The sequence below is a fragment of the Mustela nivalis genome, assembly GCF_964662115.1.
Source record: "Mustela nivalis genome assembly, chromosome: 18".
In the NCBI taxonomy this organism is placed as follows: Eukaryota; Metazoa; Chordata; class Mammalia; order Carnivora; family Mustelidae; genus Mustela; species Mustela nivalis.
In genome coordinates, this window is record NC_139037.1 from 42,810,343 (window position 1) to 42,830,099 (window position 19,757).

A 19,757-nucleotide genomic window follows, 5' to 3' on the forward strand; every position below is an offset into this window, starting at 1 on the left:
AGGGAGCCAGATGCCGGGCTCGATCCCAGGACCCTGCGATCATGACCTGAGCCACCCAGGTGCCCCAGTTTACTTATTAATTTAGAGAGGCCTAAGCAGGGGGAGGAGCAAAGGGGGAGAGAGTAGAGGGGGAGTCCCAAGCAGAATCCCAAGAATCCCAAGCAGACTCCATGCTGAGCACAGAGCCCCACACTGGGGCTCAATCTCAGGACCCTGAGATCATGAGCTCAGCTGAAACCAAGAGCCAAATGCCTAACTGACTGAGCCACCCATGCACCCTGGAAAAAAAATTTTTTTTAAGATTTATTTATTTGACAGACAGAGATCACAAGTAGGCAGAGAGGCAGGCAGAGAGAGAGGAGGAAGCAGGCTCCCTGCTGAGCAGAGAGCCCAATGCCCCGATCCCAGGACCTTGGCAGAGGCTATAACCCACTGAGCCACCCAGGTGCCCCTCACCCTGGAAAATTTTTAAACTATGGAATCAATTGACTTCTTCAGATGTTTCAGGGTTTTGTTTTGTTCACTTTGGAATTTTTTTTTTAAAAGAATTTATGTGTTTCATATAAGCTTTTAAATTTAATAGCATAAAGTTATTAGTATTCTTTGATTATGTTTTTATTTTTTATTTTTTTAAAGATTTTATTTATTTATTTGACAGAGAGAGAGATCACAGGTAGGCAGAGAGGCAGGCAGAGAGAGAGGAGGAAGCAGGCTCCCCACCAAGGAGAGAGCCTGATGCGGGGCTTGATCCCAGGACCCTGGGATCATGATCTGAGCCGAAGGCAGAGGCTTTAACCCTCTGAGCCACCCAGGCGCCCCTCCTTTTTATTTCTTATTTAAACTCTTACTGAGGCTTTTTATCAGTTAATCAGTTCAGATATTAATTATTTTGCAATCTCTTTTCTTCTTCAGAGGCTACACTTACATATATGGTTCATATTTTAGTTATGTCACTTCTGTTCTTTCTGTTTTGTTTTTCCTCTGCACTTAGTATGGGGTGTTTTTGTTTTTGTTTTTGTTTGTTTTTTGTTTTTGACTTGTCTTTGAGTTCAGTAGTTCTGTCTTTTGCTTGTCTGGTCTCACGTTAATGCCATACAGTGACTTCTTAATTTCTTTTTTTTTTTTAAGTTTATTTTATTTTATTATTATTTTTAAAGATTTTATTTAGTTGTCAGAGGTGGGAGAGAGCACACAAAAAGGGGGAGCAGGAGGCAGAGGGAGAAACAGACTCCCTGCTGAGCGAGGAGCCCAATGCGGGACTCGATCCCAGAATCCTGGGATCATAACCTAAGCTGAAGACAGATACTTAACCAACTGAGCCAGCCAGGCATTCCTATTTTATTTAGTTTTTTTGGTAATCTCTATACTCTATATGCAGCTCAAACTCACAACCCCAAGATCAAGAGTTGCATGCTCTTCTCCCTGAGTCAGCCAGGTGCCCCAACTTCCTGACTTCTTAATTTACTGATCTAGTTTGTCTAGTTGATTCTTTTTTATAGACTTCAGTTCTGTTTAATTCTTTCATTTTATCCATTTGCCTATATTTTAAAATTTTTTAACATTTTAATTATAGCTATTTTAAATTATTTGTTTGCCAGTTCTAATATCTGAATTGTCCATAGTTCTGCTTCTGTTTTCTGGTTTTCTCTCCAGTCTAGCAATTTTTACTTGGATGATAGATACAGTGTCTAAAACAATCCTGGAGGCAACCACTACCTACGTCTAGCCTTCTCATTATATAAGAAAAATTAGTGCTTTTCAGGTCTCTGTTAACTAACAGACAAATGCAATTATTAACATACAGGAAATTTTCAGGATATGTTGGAAATAATTTAGACATTTTATTAAAAGACCGGCTTATTTGTAAGAGTACAAAATTCTCAAAAATTTTATTTATTAGATTTCAAAGGACTCTCTTGTCTGTAGTATTATCTTTTGGCAGTGCTCCATACCCGAGGTATGGTTATTTTGCAAGCATATTCCAGTCTTGGCCACAGAGATCATTGGCTTTACAAGGGAGGAACAGATCTCTAGATGGCAAGAATTCAGCCAGAGAGGATATGCTCTGAGGGTTGGGAGTGTAACAAACAGTATGGACTATTGAAGTAAGAATGTTCCTGCCCATTCTACCTGGAAGATGCAGCACTTGAGGATGTCCATTATGAGAAACCAGAAAGGGGGACTTAAAGTGAGAAGTATGGGAGAAGGAGTCCTGTTTCCAGGTCTTCCTAGATTACTATTGATTCTTTAGTATCTAGCACAATGCCTGGCACACAATAGATTATGTTGGTTTATTTTTTAAAAAGTACTAAGAGCTTAATAAATAGTAATAATAATAAAAATATTAAAGGAGTGCTTTCAGATTTTAAAGAAGAGACATTTGTGAATTACTTTGGTTTTTGTTTCCTGAAATAGATATATCCCTGAGGGAATGCAGTGGATGTTTGGGGGTAGAAGTACCCATTAAATAATTGATAACAAGGTTCTACTTCCTGGGCAGTGGATTTTACATGCAATTACTCTTTTTAAAGATTTTATTTAGGGGCGCCTGGGTGGCTCAGTGGGTTAAAGCCTCTGCCTTCGGCTCAGGTCATGATCCCAGGGTCCTGGGATCGAGCCCCATGTCGGGCTCTCTGCTCCACAGGGAGCCTGCTTCCTCCCCTCTCTCTCTCTGCCTGCCTCTTTGCCTACTTGTGATTTCTCTCTCTCTGTCAAATAAATAAAAATCTTAAAAAAAAAAAAAAGATTTTATTTATTTACTTGAGAGCAAGTGTGCACAAGGAGGGTGGAGCAGGGAATGGGGGTGGGGAGGAGCTGGAAGGAGCAGGGGAGAGGAGCAGAGGGACAGGGAGAAGCAGACTCCCCACTGAACAGGGAGCCTAATTTGGGACTCAATCCCAGGACCCTGGGATTGTGACCTGGGCCAAAGGCAGATGCTTAACCAACTGAGACACCTAAATCTAATACATATCAATAAAAAAAAAACACATTTTATTAAACATTTCAGTATTGATCTCAAATTCATTTACTCCCCCTTAAACAATTTAGACTTTTATTAGTATTTTAGTATAACATTCTTTAGGACATTGTAAACATCTTAAACATACAAAATATATGCAATTATTACGGATTCTATTACTTAAAACATTCTAAAGCATCAATGATAAAGATTTAGTCAATTTCTACACTTTTAAATTTCTTCCTATTGCTATGCTTATTTAAATGTGTTCCTAAAGTTTTTGTAATATTGCTTTGTTTGCTTTTCTGGATTTCACTTTTCTTAAGATAAGATTCATTAACCCCCAAAAGTCTTCTCAAACTGGGCAAGATTAGAGGATCTGGTTCTTCAACGAGTTGTTTCTTGGTCAGGACCTGAGACCTGATTGTACAATCCAAGATCATTAACAGCTGTTTTGAAAGTGTATATCCCAACTAAAATGTATATGAACAACTTTTAGGAGTTATTCAGAATTCATATAAAGGTAAATGATCTATATACAAGGATATTTATTATTTATTACAGTATTATTTGTTATAATGAAAGGAACCAATTCAAATGGTCCTGGGCAGCAGATTGGTTAAATGAATTAAAGTGTATCCATTTAATGAAATTAATGTAGCTAAGGGAATTAGGTAGCTCTGAATGTACTAGTTGGGATCCAAGTCAAGACACATTAAGTAAAAATAGCAATATGTGTAACAGCGAGTATAATATGCTATCATTTGTGTAAAAAAAAATTGTATCTTAGTGTGTATATGTACTCTGTATTCTCCAAACCATATCAGATTATTGAAATCTGTCCTCCTCCAGTCAGACTAAGGTCTCTAGAATATGGGATAATGAAAGATTTTTCTCACTGATTCCCCTCACTGAAAGATTTTTCATTTTTCTCACTGATACCCCTCAAGTGTTTGTGTGGAGTGAGCAGAGGGAAATGATCACTCTGGGAGCTATGAGGCAAGTCGGATCTTACGTAGCTTCTTTTGTCTTCTCCAGCTTTGCCCTTTTCCAAGAAGAGCCCAGAGGACAACCAGCCTTTTTCTGCAAATACCAAAGCCATGGCTCAGGTGAGATGCTGTTTCCTTTTTGCTCAAATAGAATCATTTTACCCCTAGTAATATGTAAATATTTGCTTCCCTCATCATATTTTTGGCGCTTAAAAAAGAAAACAATTTTCAGACAGTTTAGTTAAAAGCAATGTCAATATCAAAGTTTTCTTACCCTTGCTCTAAAGAAAAAGGTCTCCAGTATGTCAATTAAAAGAATGTCTTTCAAGGAAAGGAAAAATGAAGCGGGGGGAATCAGAGAGGGAGACAAATTATGAGACACTCTGGACTCTGGGAATCAAACTGAGGGTTTTAGAGGGGAGGGCAGTAGGGGAATGGGTGAGCCCAGTGATAGCTATTAAGGAGGGCACATATTGCATGGACCACTGGGTGTTACATGCAAACAATGAATCATGGAACAATACATCAAAAAACAATGATGTACTGTATGGTGTCTAACATAACATAATAGAAAAATATTTTAAGATGTCTCTCTTGAGGGCATATGGGTGGCTCAGTGGGTCAAAGCCTCTGCCTTCGGCTCAGGTCATGATCCCAGGGTCCTGGGATCAAGCCCTGCATTGGGCTCTCTGCTCCTCGGGGAGCCTGCTTCCTCCTCTCTCTCGGCCTGCCACTCTGCCTACTTGTGATCTCTGTCAAATAAATAAATAAAATCTTTTAAAAAAAAAAACGTCTCTTGGTGGAGATATTTATAGAAAAAAGAAGTGGTTCTGTAACCATTGTTGGAAAAAACAAAGCCTGCTTGAAGATTTTTATACTCTTAAATTACATGTAACAGAGGACCAAGTGGTTGGATAACAAGTCTCTCTGAAGAGATCTTAATCAGATTAAAATCCATCAGAAAATTGCTTATGGATTCCTTCAAGAATCCTTATTTGTTCCTACAAAGAGACTGCTAATTACATAATGTAGAAATGGTCTGGCTGAGACCAGGTTTGGAAAAAACTTTTACCCTGGTTAACATGGTCCCCATTCACGAACCTGATCCGCATTTCTTCATAAACAACCCCAGGGCCCTTCTCGGTTCTGTATTCTTTTAAGCAATTTACACACTCATTTAGTAAGTCCTTCAGCATCTTCTGTCTTAGACTTCTGCCAGAAATCTTGATAGAACAGAAATCTGTTCTCCATTTGTTAATGAATCTAATTTGCTTGGGCAGTGATTAGATAGGATGGAGATAAGTAATTAGGGGCACCTCATAGGGAAAAGCCCTGACCACCACAGACCTAGGTTTTCAAAGAGGAAAACATAAGGAATGGTTTTGCTTGATTTCAGTCATAATATGTGGGAAAATCTCCTGGTGTATAGGCCTTTCACATTTGGGGATATGACTTCTGGTTAGTAGAAAGCTCTGACACTTCACCAGATCATCCATGATAAATAGACTTCAGTAATGTGTGAATTTGGATCATCTTCCATCACTTTCCTATAGCACAAGAACAAAGGGAATTTGGAACAACGGGTAGTTATGAGTAAAATTGGGCCAATCTGAGGAGCTCTTTAAAAATCACCTTCAACCCTGGGGATAAAAATATATGTTTATAAAAAATAAAAAATTAAAAAAATAATAAATAAAAATAAATAAAAAATCACCTTCAACCTCAGTGTCTGAAAACAAAAGAAAACTTGTTTTATATCCAATAATAGAATATTATTCAATGAAAAAAAAATGCTTATAAAAAGAATTTGTTGAGGCGCCTGGGTGGCTCAGTAGTTAGGCCTCTGCCCTCAGCTTGGGTCATGATCTCAGGGTCCTGGGATGGAGGCCCGCACTGGGCTCTCTGCTCATTGGGGATCTTGCTTCCCCCTGTCTCTCTGCCTGCCTCTCTGCCTACTTGTGATCTCTCACTCTCTGTCAAATAAATAAATAAAATCTTTAAAAAAAAAAACAAACTTGTTGTAACAAGGAATTAGCTCTTATTATATAATAGTGTGATATGAGAAAGGGTCAGTCTTAAATTTCATGCAAATTTAATTTTCTAAGATAAAATGTTTTTTAAAGTCATTTTATGCATTTTACAAGTGAAGTAGTGCTATTCCAATCTTGCCCCATCTCCAGTCCTACCCCTAAAAGGCAACTCAACTGTCTTAAATATGGTTTGCTATCTTTTGCTGAATCAGTTTTACTCTCTTGACTTACTACAGAGTGGAAGGGACATTATAGTCTTGTATTGCACCCTTCATTTCCTCTGATTGTTATTAATTATATTACAGTTTGTTGTCAAATTAGTAATATACAGAATATTATGACTGCAAATATTGCTCTTTGCTATGCCAGCTTATACCGCTGTCCTATTACAACCTTTCATTTTTCCTGGAGTTAATTGCTTTTTTTCCCCATTTGCTTAGTTGTCCATGTTTTCCCTCTGGTCAGACACATCATTTGTTTTGAGTGTGGAGACTGCCACCCCCCTTTCCCCTTTTCCTGCTCCCAACTGGTCTGATTACTCTCTGGACCTGCTGCATACCTTTCCCAAGACTTCCCCTTTTTTGTTTACCTGAGACACCTATCTCTTGAGTACTACGTCTTCCTCTTTTTTGGTTTATTCCCATCCTTTTGGTGTAGCACTTCTGGTAGTTTCCTAAGAAATTGTGCTGCAGTCCTTTTATGTCTAGAAATATCTTTTTCAACCCTCACAACAGAATGATAGTTATATAATCTAGGTCAGAATTTCTTTTCTCCATCACCAATTGAAGAATTGTTCTTGTCATTTCTTATTTTTAGTAGTGTTCTTGAGAACCTCATTGCCTTTCTGACTCTTCATGTCTTTTATATGATCTATGGTCTGGGTACTTTTAATATCCTTGCTTTATCCCTTATTCTGAAATTTTACTCCTAGCTATTGGGGAAAAGATGAGAGAGAAAGAGGATCACATGTGTTGATGATTTATTGTATGGGAAGTATTATACTAGCCATTTGTATATACTATCTCATGTAATTGGGATACCCCTCTTAACAGGATTTTGTACCTTCCCAGTTTTATCAGGGGGAAACAGAATGAACATGGAAACACAAGACCATTCTGGCTGATAGGTTCCCAGTCCTCCAGTTGTGTCCCAAACATCTAGCCCCACTCTATATGCTTGTTGTTTTTCATTTCTACCTTTATTCTTTTCTTTTCTCCTCCCTTCACAAAAAAACCCACATTTTTTTATTAATCAAGTCATATACATGGTTGTTGTTCCAGGAGTCAGTGATGTTCAGTGATGTGTCCATAGACTTCTCTCAGGAGGAGTGGGAATGCCTGAATGATGATCAGAGAGATTTATACAGAGATGTGATGTTGGAGAATTACAGCCACCTGGTTTCAATGGGTAAGGACGTCTGTCCATAATAATTCAGATTCTGCCCTTAGAAGATCTACTTTCTCCCGAGTGAAATACCCACCTTTCAAGTAGGTATTTCGACATCCTGTGCTTCGAAGAATGTTTTTAATATTGTAGCATTAGATAAAAGAGCTGTGTTGAGTTATGGGGGAACTGTCAAGTCCTCTGTTATGTTTCATAAATCTGATATACCTTTCTTTGACTCTTTCTTAATGAAGGGACTAAATTTAAATCCTGGGATATTCTCATCATAAACTTATCTCGTTACTTCTTTTGTAAGCAGGACATTCTGTTTCTAAACCAGATGTGATCTCCTTCTTGGAGCAGGGGAAGGAGCCCTGGTTGGTTGACAGAGAACTAACAAGAGACCAGTGGCCAGGTAAGTGAGGCATAGCAGGTAATGAGTTGGTCAGTGGAAGGACTGCACCTTTGAGGTGCTATCTGGGAATCTCCCCTTAAAAGCTTTAGGCCCCTTGTATGCAAGTAAGCCTTTTCAGTATGAGCTTTCAAATGAACTTTACCTTTTCCCCTTACTTCACCCTCTACATGCTTTTCTCCTCTTATACCTCTTTCCAGTTCCTCTTATTCTTGCCCAGTTTTAACCAGTCAGTGACCTCCTCTACCCCCTCTAATGATATTCCTTTCTGTCCATATTTTGGATCTAATTCCTCATCACTTCTCATCTTCTTTTGTATTTAATCTTAAAAAAGCACCACTGTCTCCTGCCATAGATTTTTATTCTAAAGTGACAAAGGCTTATTTTCTTTAGGGTTTTTTAGATAAAGTAGCTCATACTTATAACACACTTATACTTAAAACAAACTTTTCATACTTATAACATTTACTTTTTTTTTTTTAATGTATGAGGTACTCTGCTAGATACTGCAGAGATTAAAAAAGGAATAAGCAATTTCAGAATGTATAGCTTAATAGGGGCATGAGAGGACATCTATATATAATTTCTATAAAGTAGAACCATCATAAGAGAGGTTGGGAGTAGGGAGCTCAGAAAAAATAAGGGATTAGGATATAGAAATTAATCTGTATAGATGTCATAGAGGGAGATTTGAGTGTGCCTGTCATTAACTTTAGAATGTTGGAAATAAAGGCTCTGTGCCTCCACTGAGAACTTAGAGCTGGCAATGATAAACAGAATTGGTATAAAGGAGTTTAAACAGGAGAGCACATTCATTCATTCAGTGTATGTTTACTGAGTACCTGTTGTATGCCTAGCACTATTCTCAACACTGATACTACAGCAATGAATGCAGAATCTCTATTCCCAGAGCTTACTCTCCTATGCGGAGAGAGGTACAAAAATAAATGAATATATGTCATGTAATAGTAAGTGCTAAAAAGGAAGAGTAGAGAAAGGGGATAGAGGATGCTATTTTATAGGATAGGGAAAGAGAAACTTTTCCAGTTAGGTGACATTTTGACAGAAACTCAAAGAAGTACAGCAGTAAATTATTGTATGTGATTACTGGAAGGAAGAACATTCCAGAGGGAGGAAGCCAGACAGTAAAAGATCATGAAGCAGGTGTGCATTGGCTTTATTCAGGGAGCAGCCAGGAGGTCAGTGCTTTGCCATGGTTGTTTAAGTATTTTGGATAAATCCAAGACTCCATGTCATTTTACCTTTGCATAATCTTAGTATATAGTTCTAAAAAATATGGACATTTTTTCCCATATGTAACTTTAATGCCTTTATCATCCCTAATAAATTTCTTGGTATACTGGATTGTTTTCATGTCATTATATTGAATACTAGTGAGAATGGGTATTTTCATCCTAATGGTGCTATTGTCTTTAACTTGCTCACTACTGAGTTTTACCCTTTTCATCTACTACTATTATTTTTTTCACTCAGTTTTTATGGATTTTATGAAATAAAAAATCATTTACCCATTTCCAGAAGGTGCTTTTACTTTTTTAATTTTAATTTGCGTTGGCGTCTTTAGTATGTATTTTCAATATGTTTGTAGCTCCTTAGTGATTATTGTGATTTCCAATTTTAGAAAATTGATGGTCCTCTACAAATTTTATAATACTTTATTCTGTTTTTTAAAATCTTCTGTAATTTGTTTTATACCATTTAAACCCTTTTTAAGTTTCTTTTGCAATAAGGTATAAATTGAAAGTCTAAATCAATAACCTTCCTCCCTCACACACACACACACATTTTAGCGCCACATCATCATTTAGCTGATTCATCATTGTTTTATCTGCCTATTCTATAATAAGTTCTGATTTATGTTAGTTTGTATTTCAGGGCCTCTTTGTCTATTTCTTTTATTCATCTGTCCACTTACACCTAGAGAGATAGATATGCCTTGAAGTTACTATTTTGTCATTATCACAAATAATGTAACAAACTGCAGGTGTACATTCCAACAGTGAACTTTCATGGAACCATTACCCAGGTCAAGAACTACAGCACTACCAACACAGATCTCTTTGTATCCACAATATCTTCATGTCCTTTCATAGTTTTACTATCTAAGAGTATCGTTCACCATACAGTTTAGTTTTACTTGAGTTTGAATTTTTTTTTAATTTATTTTTATTTGACAGATAGAGATCACAAGAAGGCAGAGAAGCAGGCAGAGAGGGAGGAGGAAGCAGGCTCCCTGCTGAGCAGAGAGCCAGATGTGGGGCTTGATCCCACCTGAGCCGAAGGCAGAGGCTTTAACCCACTGAGCCACCCAGGGACCCCAAGTTTGAATTTTATATACATGGAATCGTTACTATATATGTTCTTTTAAGTCTTTTTTCTTGAGCATTTCGCTTTTAAGATTCATACGTAGTGTTGATTTAGTCAGAATTGATTCATTTCATTATATGAATATACCACAGTTTATTTAACAGTTCTATTGTTCATAGACATTTGGGTTGGTTACAGTTTTTGACCATTACAATCAGCTACTCTAAACATTATTTGTGTTTTAGGACTAGGAGAGGAGTGGATCTTAAGACATCATGTCTTCAGCTGCCAAATTTTCAACTTTTCTTTTAAGTTAACTAATTTACAATCCCACCAGCAGTATATGAGAGCTCTTATGATTGCACATTTCCTAACATATGGTATTGTCATGTTTGGGTTTTTTCCAATTGATGAATGTATAGTCCAGTCTGGTTTTAGTTTGCATCTCCCTTTTTACTGATAAGTATAACACATGTCATATCATTGGTCTCTTGAAATTCTCCTTTAGTAAATTGCCTATTCAGGAATTTTTAAAAGGTCTTTCTGTTGAATTCTTTCTATGTTTCTTAATGATGTGTAAGGATTCTCTATATATTTTGCTTATACATACATTCAGTGTTCTAAAATTGTAAATATCTTCTCCCATTCTGAAATGTCTTTTAGCTCTGTGGTTTCATTTGTAAACAGAAGTTCTTAATTTTAGTCAAATTTATCAGTCTTGGGACGCCTGGGTGACTCAGTTGGTTAAGCAGCTGCCTTCGGCTCAGGTCATGATCCCAGCGTCCTGGGATCAAGTCCCACATCGGGCTCCTTGCTCCGCAGGGAGCCTGCTTCTCCCTCTGACTCTGCCTGCCTCTCTGTCTGCCTGTGCTCGCTCTCGCTCGCTGTCTGACAAATAAAAAAAAAAAAAAAAAAAAAAAAAAAAAATTTATCAGTCTTTTGTGCTTCACACTCATTAGATCGTATGTGACAAATTCTTCCTCAGCTTGTTTTTGATTCTTATATAACCAAAATCACATTATCTGTATTTTTTTTGTTGTTGTTCTCTTTAAGAAGTCTTTGCTTACCATAAGACCATGAACAGAACATATTCTCTATTATTTGGGATTGTAATTAGACATTAGAACATATGGATCATCCTTAGTATCTATTACTTTTTAATCCTTTTTTTTTTTTCTAATTTATACTGCCTTTCCATGGAATTCCTTGACTTATTTTGTATTAGCTCACTAATACATTCTTCAGCTATGACCATTTGGCTCTTCATAGTTATTTATTTTTTTAAAAAATACTGTAGGGGTGTCGGGGTGGCTCAGTTGGTTAAGCCTTTGCTTTCAGCTCAGGTCATGATCCCTGGGTTCTGGGATCAAGTTCCACCTCAGGCTCCTTGCTCAATGGGGAGCCTGCTTCCCCCTCTGCCTGCCACTCCCCCTGCTTGTGCGTGCTCTCTCTCTCTTTCTCTCTGACAAATAAATTAAAAAAAATTTCTTTTAAGATTTTATTTATTTATTTGAGAGAGAGACAGTGAGAGAGAGCATGAGCAAGAAGAAGGTCAGAGAGAGAAGCAGACTCCCCGTGGAGCTGGGAGCCTGATGTGGGACTCGATCCTGGGACTCCAGGATCATGACCTGAGCCGAAGGCAGTCGTCCAACCAAGTGAGCCACCCAGGCATCCCTAAATAAAATATTTTAAATAAATATAAATAAATAAAAACTGTATACAAAAGGGGCCTTTGGGTGGCAAAGTCAGTTAGGCATCCAACTCAATTTCAGCTTGGGTCATGATCTCAGGGTCCTGGATCAAGCCCGGCATCTGGCTCTGAGCTCAGACAGGAGTCTGCTGAAGTTTCTCTGTCCCTCTCTCTCTCTTTCTGCCATTCCCAATACACACACTGTCTTTCAAATCAATAGAATATATATAACATAATGAACATAAAATTAAAAGGTAAGAATATATAAATCTCTAGATTTGCATAAGCAAGAAATTTGCTAGGAAATATACCTAGGAATGTAATTGCTAGGTCTTGGCATATATACTTGCTCAGCTTTACTAGGTAATACCAAACCATTTTCCAAATGTTTCTATCACTGTCTTTTCCTGTAAGTGATACTGAAAGATTTTTTTTTTTTAATGATCTGATGAGTATAAAATCTTATTTCATTGTTTTAAATTAAATTTTCCTGGTTACTATTAAAGATGATTGATTGCCTTTCCTTATTTGGTCATTATTGCCCCTTCTGTGTAACGCCATTTTGATCATTTTTGTATTAGGGTATTTGTCTTTTTCCTAAGATGGAAGGAACTTCTTACATATTTTGTAGATACTAGTTTTTGGTCAATAACATATTTTGTAGACATCTTTTCCTGTTGTAGGTTCTGTATTTATTTTATGATATCTTTTGATGAATACTAATTCTATATGTTAGTGTGTTAAATTATATATATATATTTTTAATTTATTTATTTATCAGAGAGAGAGGGAGAGAGAGCGAGCACAGGCAGACAGAATGGCAAGCAGAGGCAGAGGGAGAAGCAGGCTCCCTGCGGAGCAAGGAGCCCGATGTGGGACTCGATCCCAGGACGCCGGGATCATGACCTGAGCCGAAGGCAGCTGTTTAACCAACTGAGCCACCCAGGCGTCCCATAATGGTTAAGTTATATATAGTTTATAAAACAGTCTACTTTTTTTGCTATATGCTTCATATTTTGGGGTCTTTTTAAAAAAAATTTTTCCTTTTAAACATTTTATTTTTAGGGGTGCCTGGGTGGCTCAGTTGGTTAAAGCCTCTGCCTTCAGCTCAGGTCATGATCCCAGGGTCCTGGGATCGAGCCCCGTGTTGGGCTCTCTGCTCAGTGGGGAGCCTGCTTCCCCCTCTCTCTCCCTCTGCCTGCCTCTCTGCCTACTTGTGATCTCTCTCTGTCAAATAAATAAATAAAATCTTAAAAAAAAGAGAGAGATTTTATTTTTAAGTAATCTTTATACCCAATGTGGAGCTCAAATACACATCCCTGAGGATCAAGAGTTAGATCTTCTACTGACTGAACCAGCCAAGTACCCCCATATCTTTGAATCTTAAATCTTTCCTCCTATTTGTTCTTTGAAGAATTTTTATGTTTTAACTTTCTTATTAAAGCCCTATTAACATAACCAAAATTGATTTTTATAAATGGTTTGAGGTGGAGATCAGTTGTAATTTTTTCCCATATGAAAACAAATTATCTTTCCCTCATTGAATGAAAAGTCCATCCATTTTCCACTGATCCACCAATCCACAGATTCCTTCTGTACATATTAAAATTATGTGTATATATATATGTTTCTCTTATCATATTGGCCTTTTTATCTATCCCTGTCCTAATTAGTCTTACTTATATAGAAAGTCCTGATCTCTGACAAGACAGAATCCTCCACCCTTTCCTTCAGAAGTGTTTGGTTATATTTTGTCTTCCATATAAATTTAAAAACTTACATTAAGTAAGTTTCATTAAAAATGTTTTTTGGTGGGACGCCTGGGTAGCTCAGTTGGTTAAGCAGCTGCCTTCGGCTCAGATCATGATCCCAGCATCCTGGGATCGAGTCCCACATCGGGCTCCTTGCTCAGCAGGGAGCCTGCTTCTCCCTCTGCCTCTGCTTGCCTGTGCTTGCTTTCTCACTCTCCCTCTGACAAATAAATAAGTAAAATCTTAAAAAAAAAAAATGTTTTTTAGCGGGTACCTGAATGGCTTAGTCAGTTAAGCATCCGACTCTTGATTTTAGCTAAGGTCATGATCTCAGAGCTGTGAGATTGAGCCCTACATCTGGTTCCCTGCTAGGCATGGAGTCTGCTTATATTCTCTCTCTCTCTCTCTTCCCCTCCTTCACCCTTTCCCCCTCCCCCACTTAAAAAAACTTTTTTTTTCCCCAAAATGCATCCATGAATAAAACTCTCCCATCCAAGTACTAACCAGACCCGACCATGAATAAAACTCTCAACAAAGTGGGTATAGAGGGAATGTACTTCAACATAATAAAGGCTATATGACAAGCCCACAGCTAACATACTCAACCGAAAGCGTTTCTTCTCTAAGATCAGGAATAAGAGGGACGTCTGGGTGGCTCATTGGGTTAAAGCGTCTGCCTTCGGCTCAGGTCATGGTCTCAGGGTCCTGGGATCGAGCCCCGTATCCGGCTCTCTGCTCAGTGGGGAGCCTGCTTCCTCCTCTCACTCTCTCTGTCTGCCTCTCTGCCTACTTGTAATCTCTGTCTGTCAAAAATAAATAAATAAATAAATAAATCTTTAAAAAAAAAAAAAGATCAGGAATACTCTCACCACTTTTATTAGCATAGTACTACTCTCACCACTTTTATTAGCATAGTACCAGAAGTCTTAGCCAGAATAATTAGGCAAGAAAAAGAAAGCAAAGGCATCCAAATTAGAAGGAAGAAGTAAATCTCTATTTGCAGGTGACATGATACTTATATAGAAAACTCTAAAGATCAACTCCTCAAAAAAACTATTAAAATTAGTAAGTGAGTGAAGTGTATAAACCTGGCAGTTCACAGGCCTGTTCCCCTGGGGCTAATAATACATTATATGTTAATAAAAAATTAAAAAAAGGAAAAGGCATATAATACTACCACCTCAAGGCAACTATTGATCGTATTTTAGTATATTTCCTTTCCAGTTTTTCAATGATCTTCTCTTACCCTTGAATTTGCAAGTTTTTAGCCTACTTTTAAAATTTAAGATAGGGTGCCTGAGTGGCTCAGTGGTTTAAAGCCTCTGCCCTCGGCTCGGGTCATGATCCAGGGGTCCTGGGATCAAGCCCCACATCAGGCTCTCTGCTCAGCAGGGAGCCTGCTTCCTCCTCTCTCTCTGCCTGCCTCTCTCCCTACTTGTGATCTCTGTCTGTCAAATAAATAAATAAAATTTAAAAATAAATAAATAAATAAAAATAAATAAAATTTAAGATAATATAACTATTTCCCCAGGATATCAAAATTTCTATCCTATCATTACTTTAATGGCTATAATATTTCTTCAAACCATTAATAAACTTAACAAATGCCTTAAATTAATAAATGAATTAAGTGAAGGCCCAGAATACAAAATCAATATACAAAAATCAGTTGCATTTCTATATGCTAATAATCAATACTCAGAGAAATTAAGATAGTTCCACTTAAAATTACATCAAAAAGAATAAAATACCAAGGAATAAATTTAACCAAAGAGGTGAAAGACCTATACACTGAAAGCTGTAAGACACTGATGAAAGAAAGTAAAAAGATACAAATAAATAGATATTTTTGTTCATGGGTTCAAAGAATTAATGTTGTTATAATGTCCATACTACCCAAAGCAAGTTACAGATTCCGTGAAATCCCTATCAAAATCCAGTGGCAATTTTCATAGAAATAGAACAATCATAAAGTTGTATAGAACCACAAAAGAACCAAATAGCCAAAACAATCTTAAGAATGAAGCTGGAGGCCCCACACTTCCTGATTTCAGACTATATTAAAACCTATCAAAACCAAAACAGTATGGTACTGGCATAAAAACAGACACATCAATTGATGGAACCAAATAACCCAGAAATAAACCAACACACATATGGTTAATTAATTTATGACAAAGGAACCAAGAATATACAGTGGGGAAAGGACAGTCTCTTCAATAAATGGTGTTGAGGAAACTGGACAGCCACATGCAAAAGAATGAAACTAGACCTCTATCTTACACCATACCCAAAAATCAGCTCAAAATGGATTAAGCACCTGAACATAAGACTTGAAACCACAAAACTTCTGGAAGAAAATATAGGCAATAAGCTCCTAGATCCTTGATATCGGTCTTGGTGATGATTTTTTTGAATTTGACATCAAAAACAAAAACAACAAAAGCAAAAATAAACAAGTGGGACCACATCAAACCCAAAGTCTTCTGCACAGCAAAGGAAATTGCCAACGAAACGAAAAGGTAACCTACATTATGTGACAAAATGTTTGCAGATCATATATCTGATAAGGGGGTAATATCTAAAATATATATGCAGATCCCATAAACTCTTCAGCAAAAAATCCAATTAAAATATAGAGGATAAGGGGTGCCTGGGTGACTCAGTGGGTTAAAGCCTCTGCCTTTGACTCAGGTCATGATCCCAGAGTCCTGGGATCGAGCCCTGCATTGGGCGCTCTGCTCAGCGGGCAACCTGCTTCCACCTCTCTCTCTCTGCCTGCCTCTCTGCCTACTTGTAATCTCCACCTGTCAAATAAATAAATAAAATCTTTAAAATATAGAGGATATAAAAAGAAACATGGAAATTTTAGAATTGAAAAATACAGTGGCCAAAATTTTTAAAACTCACTAGATAAGCTCAATAGAATGGAAATAATGGAGAAATCAGTGACCTTGAAGGTAAGTCACAAGAAATTGGTTCACATAAATAACAATAAAGATTGAAAATTCAGAAAGAATGTAGCCTCAGAGGCATGTGAGAGAATAACAGAGGCTTAACATGTGTCATTGAAGTCCCAGAAGGACAAAGTTCAGGACTGAAAAACTATTTGAAGAAATACTGGCTTACCAAATTTGGTAAAAGATACAACACAGCAATTCAGGAATCTCAACCACCCCAAAGATAAACAAAGAAATCCATACCAGACACATGGTAATCAAATTGCTGAAAATGGATGACCAAAAAGTAATGAAAGAACCGTAGAAAAAATAATTCATTATTTATAGGGAAACAATTACCCGAATGACTGGATTTCTCTTTCTCTTAGTAAATCACAGAGGCCAGAAGAAAGTGGAACAGTATTTTATTGTGCTAAAGAACTGTTAACCTAGAATTCCAAATCCAGCAAAAATGTTTCAGGAATGAAGATGAAATTAAGAAAAGCGATACTGTAAAAGGTTCATGGCAACTGAGCCTCACCTGAGGGTCCCTGTGAAACCAGGCAGTAGTGAGGAGACTGGCTAATGAGAGAGAATTTATACCATTTTAACATCTTTTTTTTTTAAGACTTTATTAATTTATTTGACAGACAGAGATCACAAGTAGGCAGAGAGGCAGGCAGAGAGAGAGGAGGAAGCAGGCTCCCCCGCTTAGCAGAGAGCTGGATGCAGGGCTTGATCCCAGAACCCTGAGATCATGACCTGAGCCGAAGGCAGAGGCTTTAACCCACTGAGCCACCCAGGCGCCCTCTTTTTTTTTTTTTTTTAAGATTTTATTTATTCATTTGACAGAGATCACAAGTAGGTAGAGAGGCAGGCAGAGAGAGAGAGAGAGGAAGGGAAGCAGTCTCCCCACTGAGCAGAGAGCCCGACGGGGGCACAGGAGGGGGCTTGATCCCAGGACTCTAGGACTGTGACCTGAGCTGGAGGCAGAGGCTTTAACCCACTGAGCCACCCAGGCGCTCTCCTTTGAATTTCTTTTGATTTGCTTCTGTATTTGGTTATCTTGGATACATTTATATACCTTGACTCTTGGATCTCTTGCCATCCTCTTGCTTGGTTTATTCCTTCATTATTCTGAGGCACATGTTCAAAACCAATCAAGGAACATATTCAAGAAAAGTGAATAGTGTATTTTATGAAATCTTATATGTCTGAAAATGTTTTCATTCCACCCTCATTTTTCATTGATATTTGCTGGAGATGTAGTTTTAGGTTGAAAAATTTAACTTCAAAATTTTGATGGCATTGTCTCATGGATTTTTGAAATTAGCATCTAGTATCATTGAGAAATCCAAAACACATTCAGGTTCTTAAGTCTTTTATGTGATCTGTTTAATCTCTTTGGAAACTTTTAGAATTTATTTATAACAGTCTAATATTTCAAGTTGAGGTATATAATGTTGATTTTATTCTTTCACTTGGGCACTCACTGAGACATTTTATTCTGGAAACAAAATATCTGAGGTTTTCTTGTATTATTTTCTTATTACTTATTCCTCATTATCTTCTCTGTTCTGTTTCAGACTTTGTTCACTTTTTATTTCCAGTGCCTGGCACCATGTCTGACACATATTATGGGCTCATTAAATTTTTTGAGTGATTAAACACTCGTAATTCAAATCTTTATTTCTTGTCTTAGCTCTAGAATTTTTTTTCTATTTTTCGTATTTTTTGTTGTACTTTCTGTGAGAGTTTTATTAAGTTCTAATTCTTATTAGTTCTTTGAATATTTTTTCTGACATTATTCTCTTATGATATTGCTTTTAGAAGCATTATTTTTCTGAATTTAAAAAATGTTCTCCATTGTCTCTCTTTCCTGAGTTTTTTTCTTTGTTCATTTTAATCTCATGTTTAAGATTTTTCCTGAAATTGTTAATGACTCAAGGCTGTCTGTTCATATAAAACGGTTGTAGAAAAAAGCTGATTTGAGCTTGTTTATATCTGAGGATGTGTAGATTTATTGGTGGTAGTCACTGTAGCATGATCTGCGTAGAACAGTTCAGTGGCTCACACCACCTACGGATCTTTTAGGTTTGTTTTTTCCAAAATGGAATCCTCTACTGTCTTTCTAGGAATCAATAAAAGGAGCTTGATTGCCAGATTTTGAAAGTTTACTGAGGATATCAGCCTGGGGATCAGCCTGCTGTATGGGGTAGATTTGACAATCTGAGGTCTATCTGTTTCTTACAGATTTTCAATTAATCTTCCTTTTTCAGCCCACCATGCACCCTACTTTCAAAGATAACCTGTTGCTTGTAGTTCTTGGAAATAAGTAGATTGTATAGTAGGACCAATCTGCAACCTAGGTTTCAAGGTGTTTATTTGACACTTTATTTATTTATTTATTTATTTATTTATTTATTTATTTATTTTTAGCACTTTGTTACTATTACCTCTACTCTAGCTTCCAAAATTTTGTTGCTGCTCTTCCCTCTCCTATTCTTTGTCCTCATGGAGTTTCTTCTTTCATTTAATCTCATCACTATCACTTTAATGGGACTTGAAGGAACAGTAAAATAAATGTATATATTCACTGTGTGGTGTTTGAAAAGAGTATGTCCTTTTTTTCTAGAGGAATTTTTTAATACATCTTTTATTAAGGAGTATATATTCAAATACTTGCTGATCAAGTCAGTTAATAAATATTTGTTGATCTTCCAGTATGTAACTTAGAACTTACTGTAACATACATACTTCCAGTATGTAACTTAGAACTTATAACTATGCTTAGAACTGGATACACATCGATGAAGGCAATAGACATTTTACTTTTAAAATGAAGTAAACACAAAGACCTTAACACCTATTCAGGGAAAAAGATATTAAGTGAACCTGACTAAATATGTAATTACAAATTGTGATTACAAGGAGGGTATAATTTGGTCCTGGAATCAGGGAAGGCCTCAAAAAGTATGACCTTTAGAGATTTGGAAAATGGGCAATAGTTATCAAGGCCAACGGGGGGGGGGGGATCTACAAGACTTAAGGAAAAATTCCTGGAAAGACCCGAAGAGGAACTAAAAACGGAGCATCTGAAGACCTGCAAAATGGGGCCAACATGATGATGGAGCTTAGCAACCAAAAGGGAGCATAGCTTGAGATATGTTTGAAGAGGCAGGCAGCAACTGGATCATTCAGAGCTTTATAGACCATGTTCAGCAGTTTGGCTTTTATTGCAGGAGAAATTATCATAAGGGATGGATTCAGGATTGT

The 19,757-nt window shown here is 37.2% G+C and overlaps 1 protein-coding gene across 6 annotated transcripts in view; it reads left to right on the top strand.

The window, feature by feature from the left end:
- The window catches only part of ZNF566 (zinc finger protein 566), a 28,691-nt gene that overhangs the window by 5,221 nt on the left and 3,713 nt on the right, over window positions 1-19,757 (top strand). For 2 of the 6 annotated variants that reach the window (XM_082709029.1, XM_082709030.1), the window contains exons 2-4: window positions 3,998-4,068; window positions 7,259-7,385; window positions 7,681-7,776. In XM_082709029.1, coding sequence (XP_082565155.1) covers window positions 4,060-4,068; window positions 7,259-7,385; window positions 7,681-7,776 — 232 coding nt within the window. In that variant the 5' untranslated portion in view covers window positions 3,998-4,059. Of the gene's footprint in view, window positions 1-3,997; window positions 4,069-7,258; window positions 7,386-7,677; window positions 7,777-19,757 lie in introns of all 6 variants that reach the window. The other 4 variants (XM_082709027.1, XM_082709028.1, XM_082709031.1 and 1 more) reach the window with 2 other exon arrangements.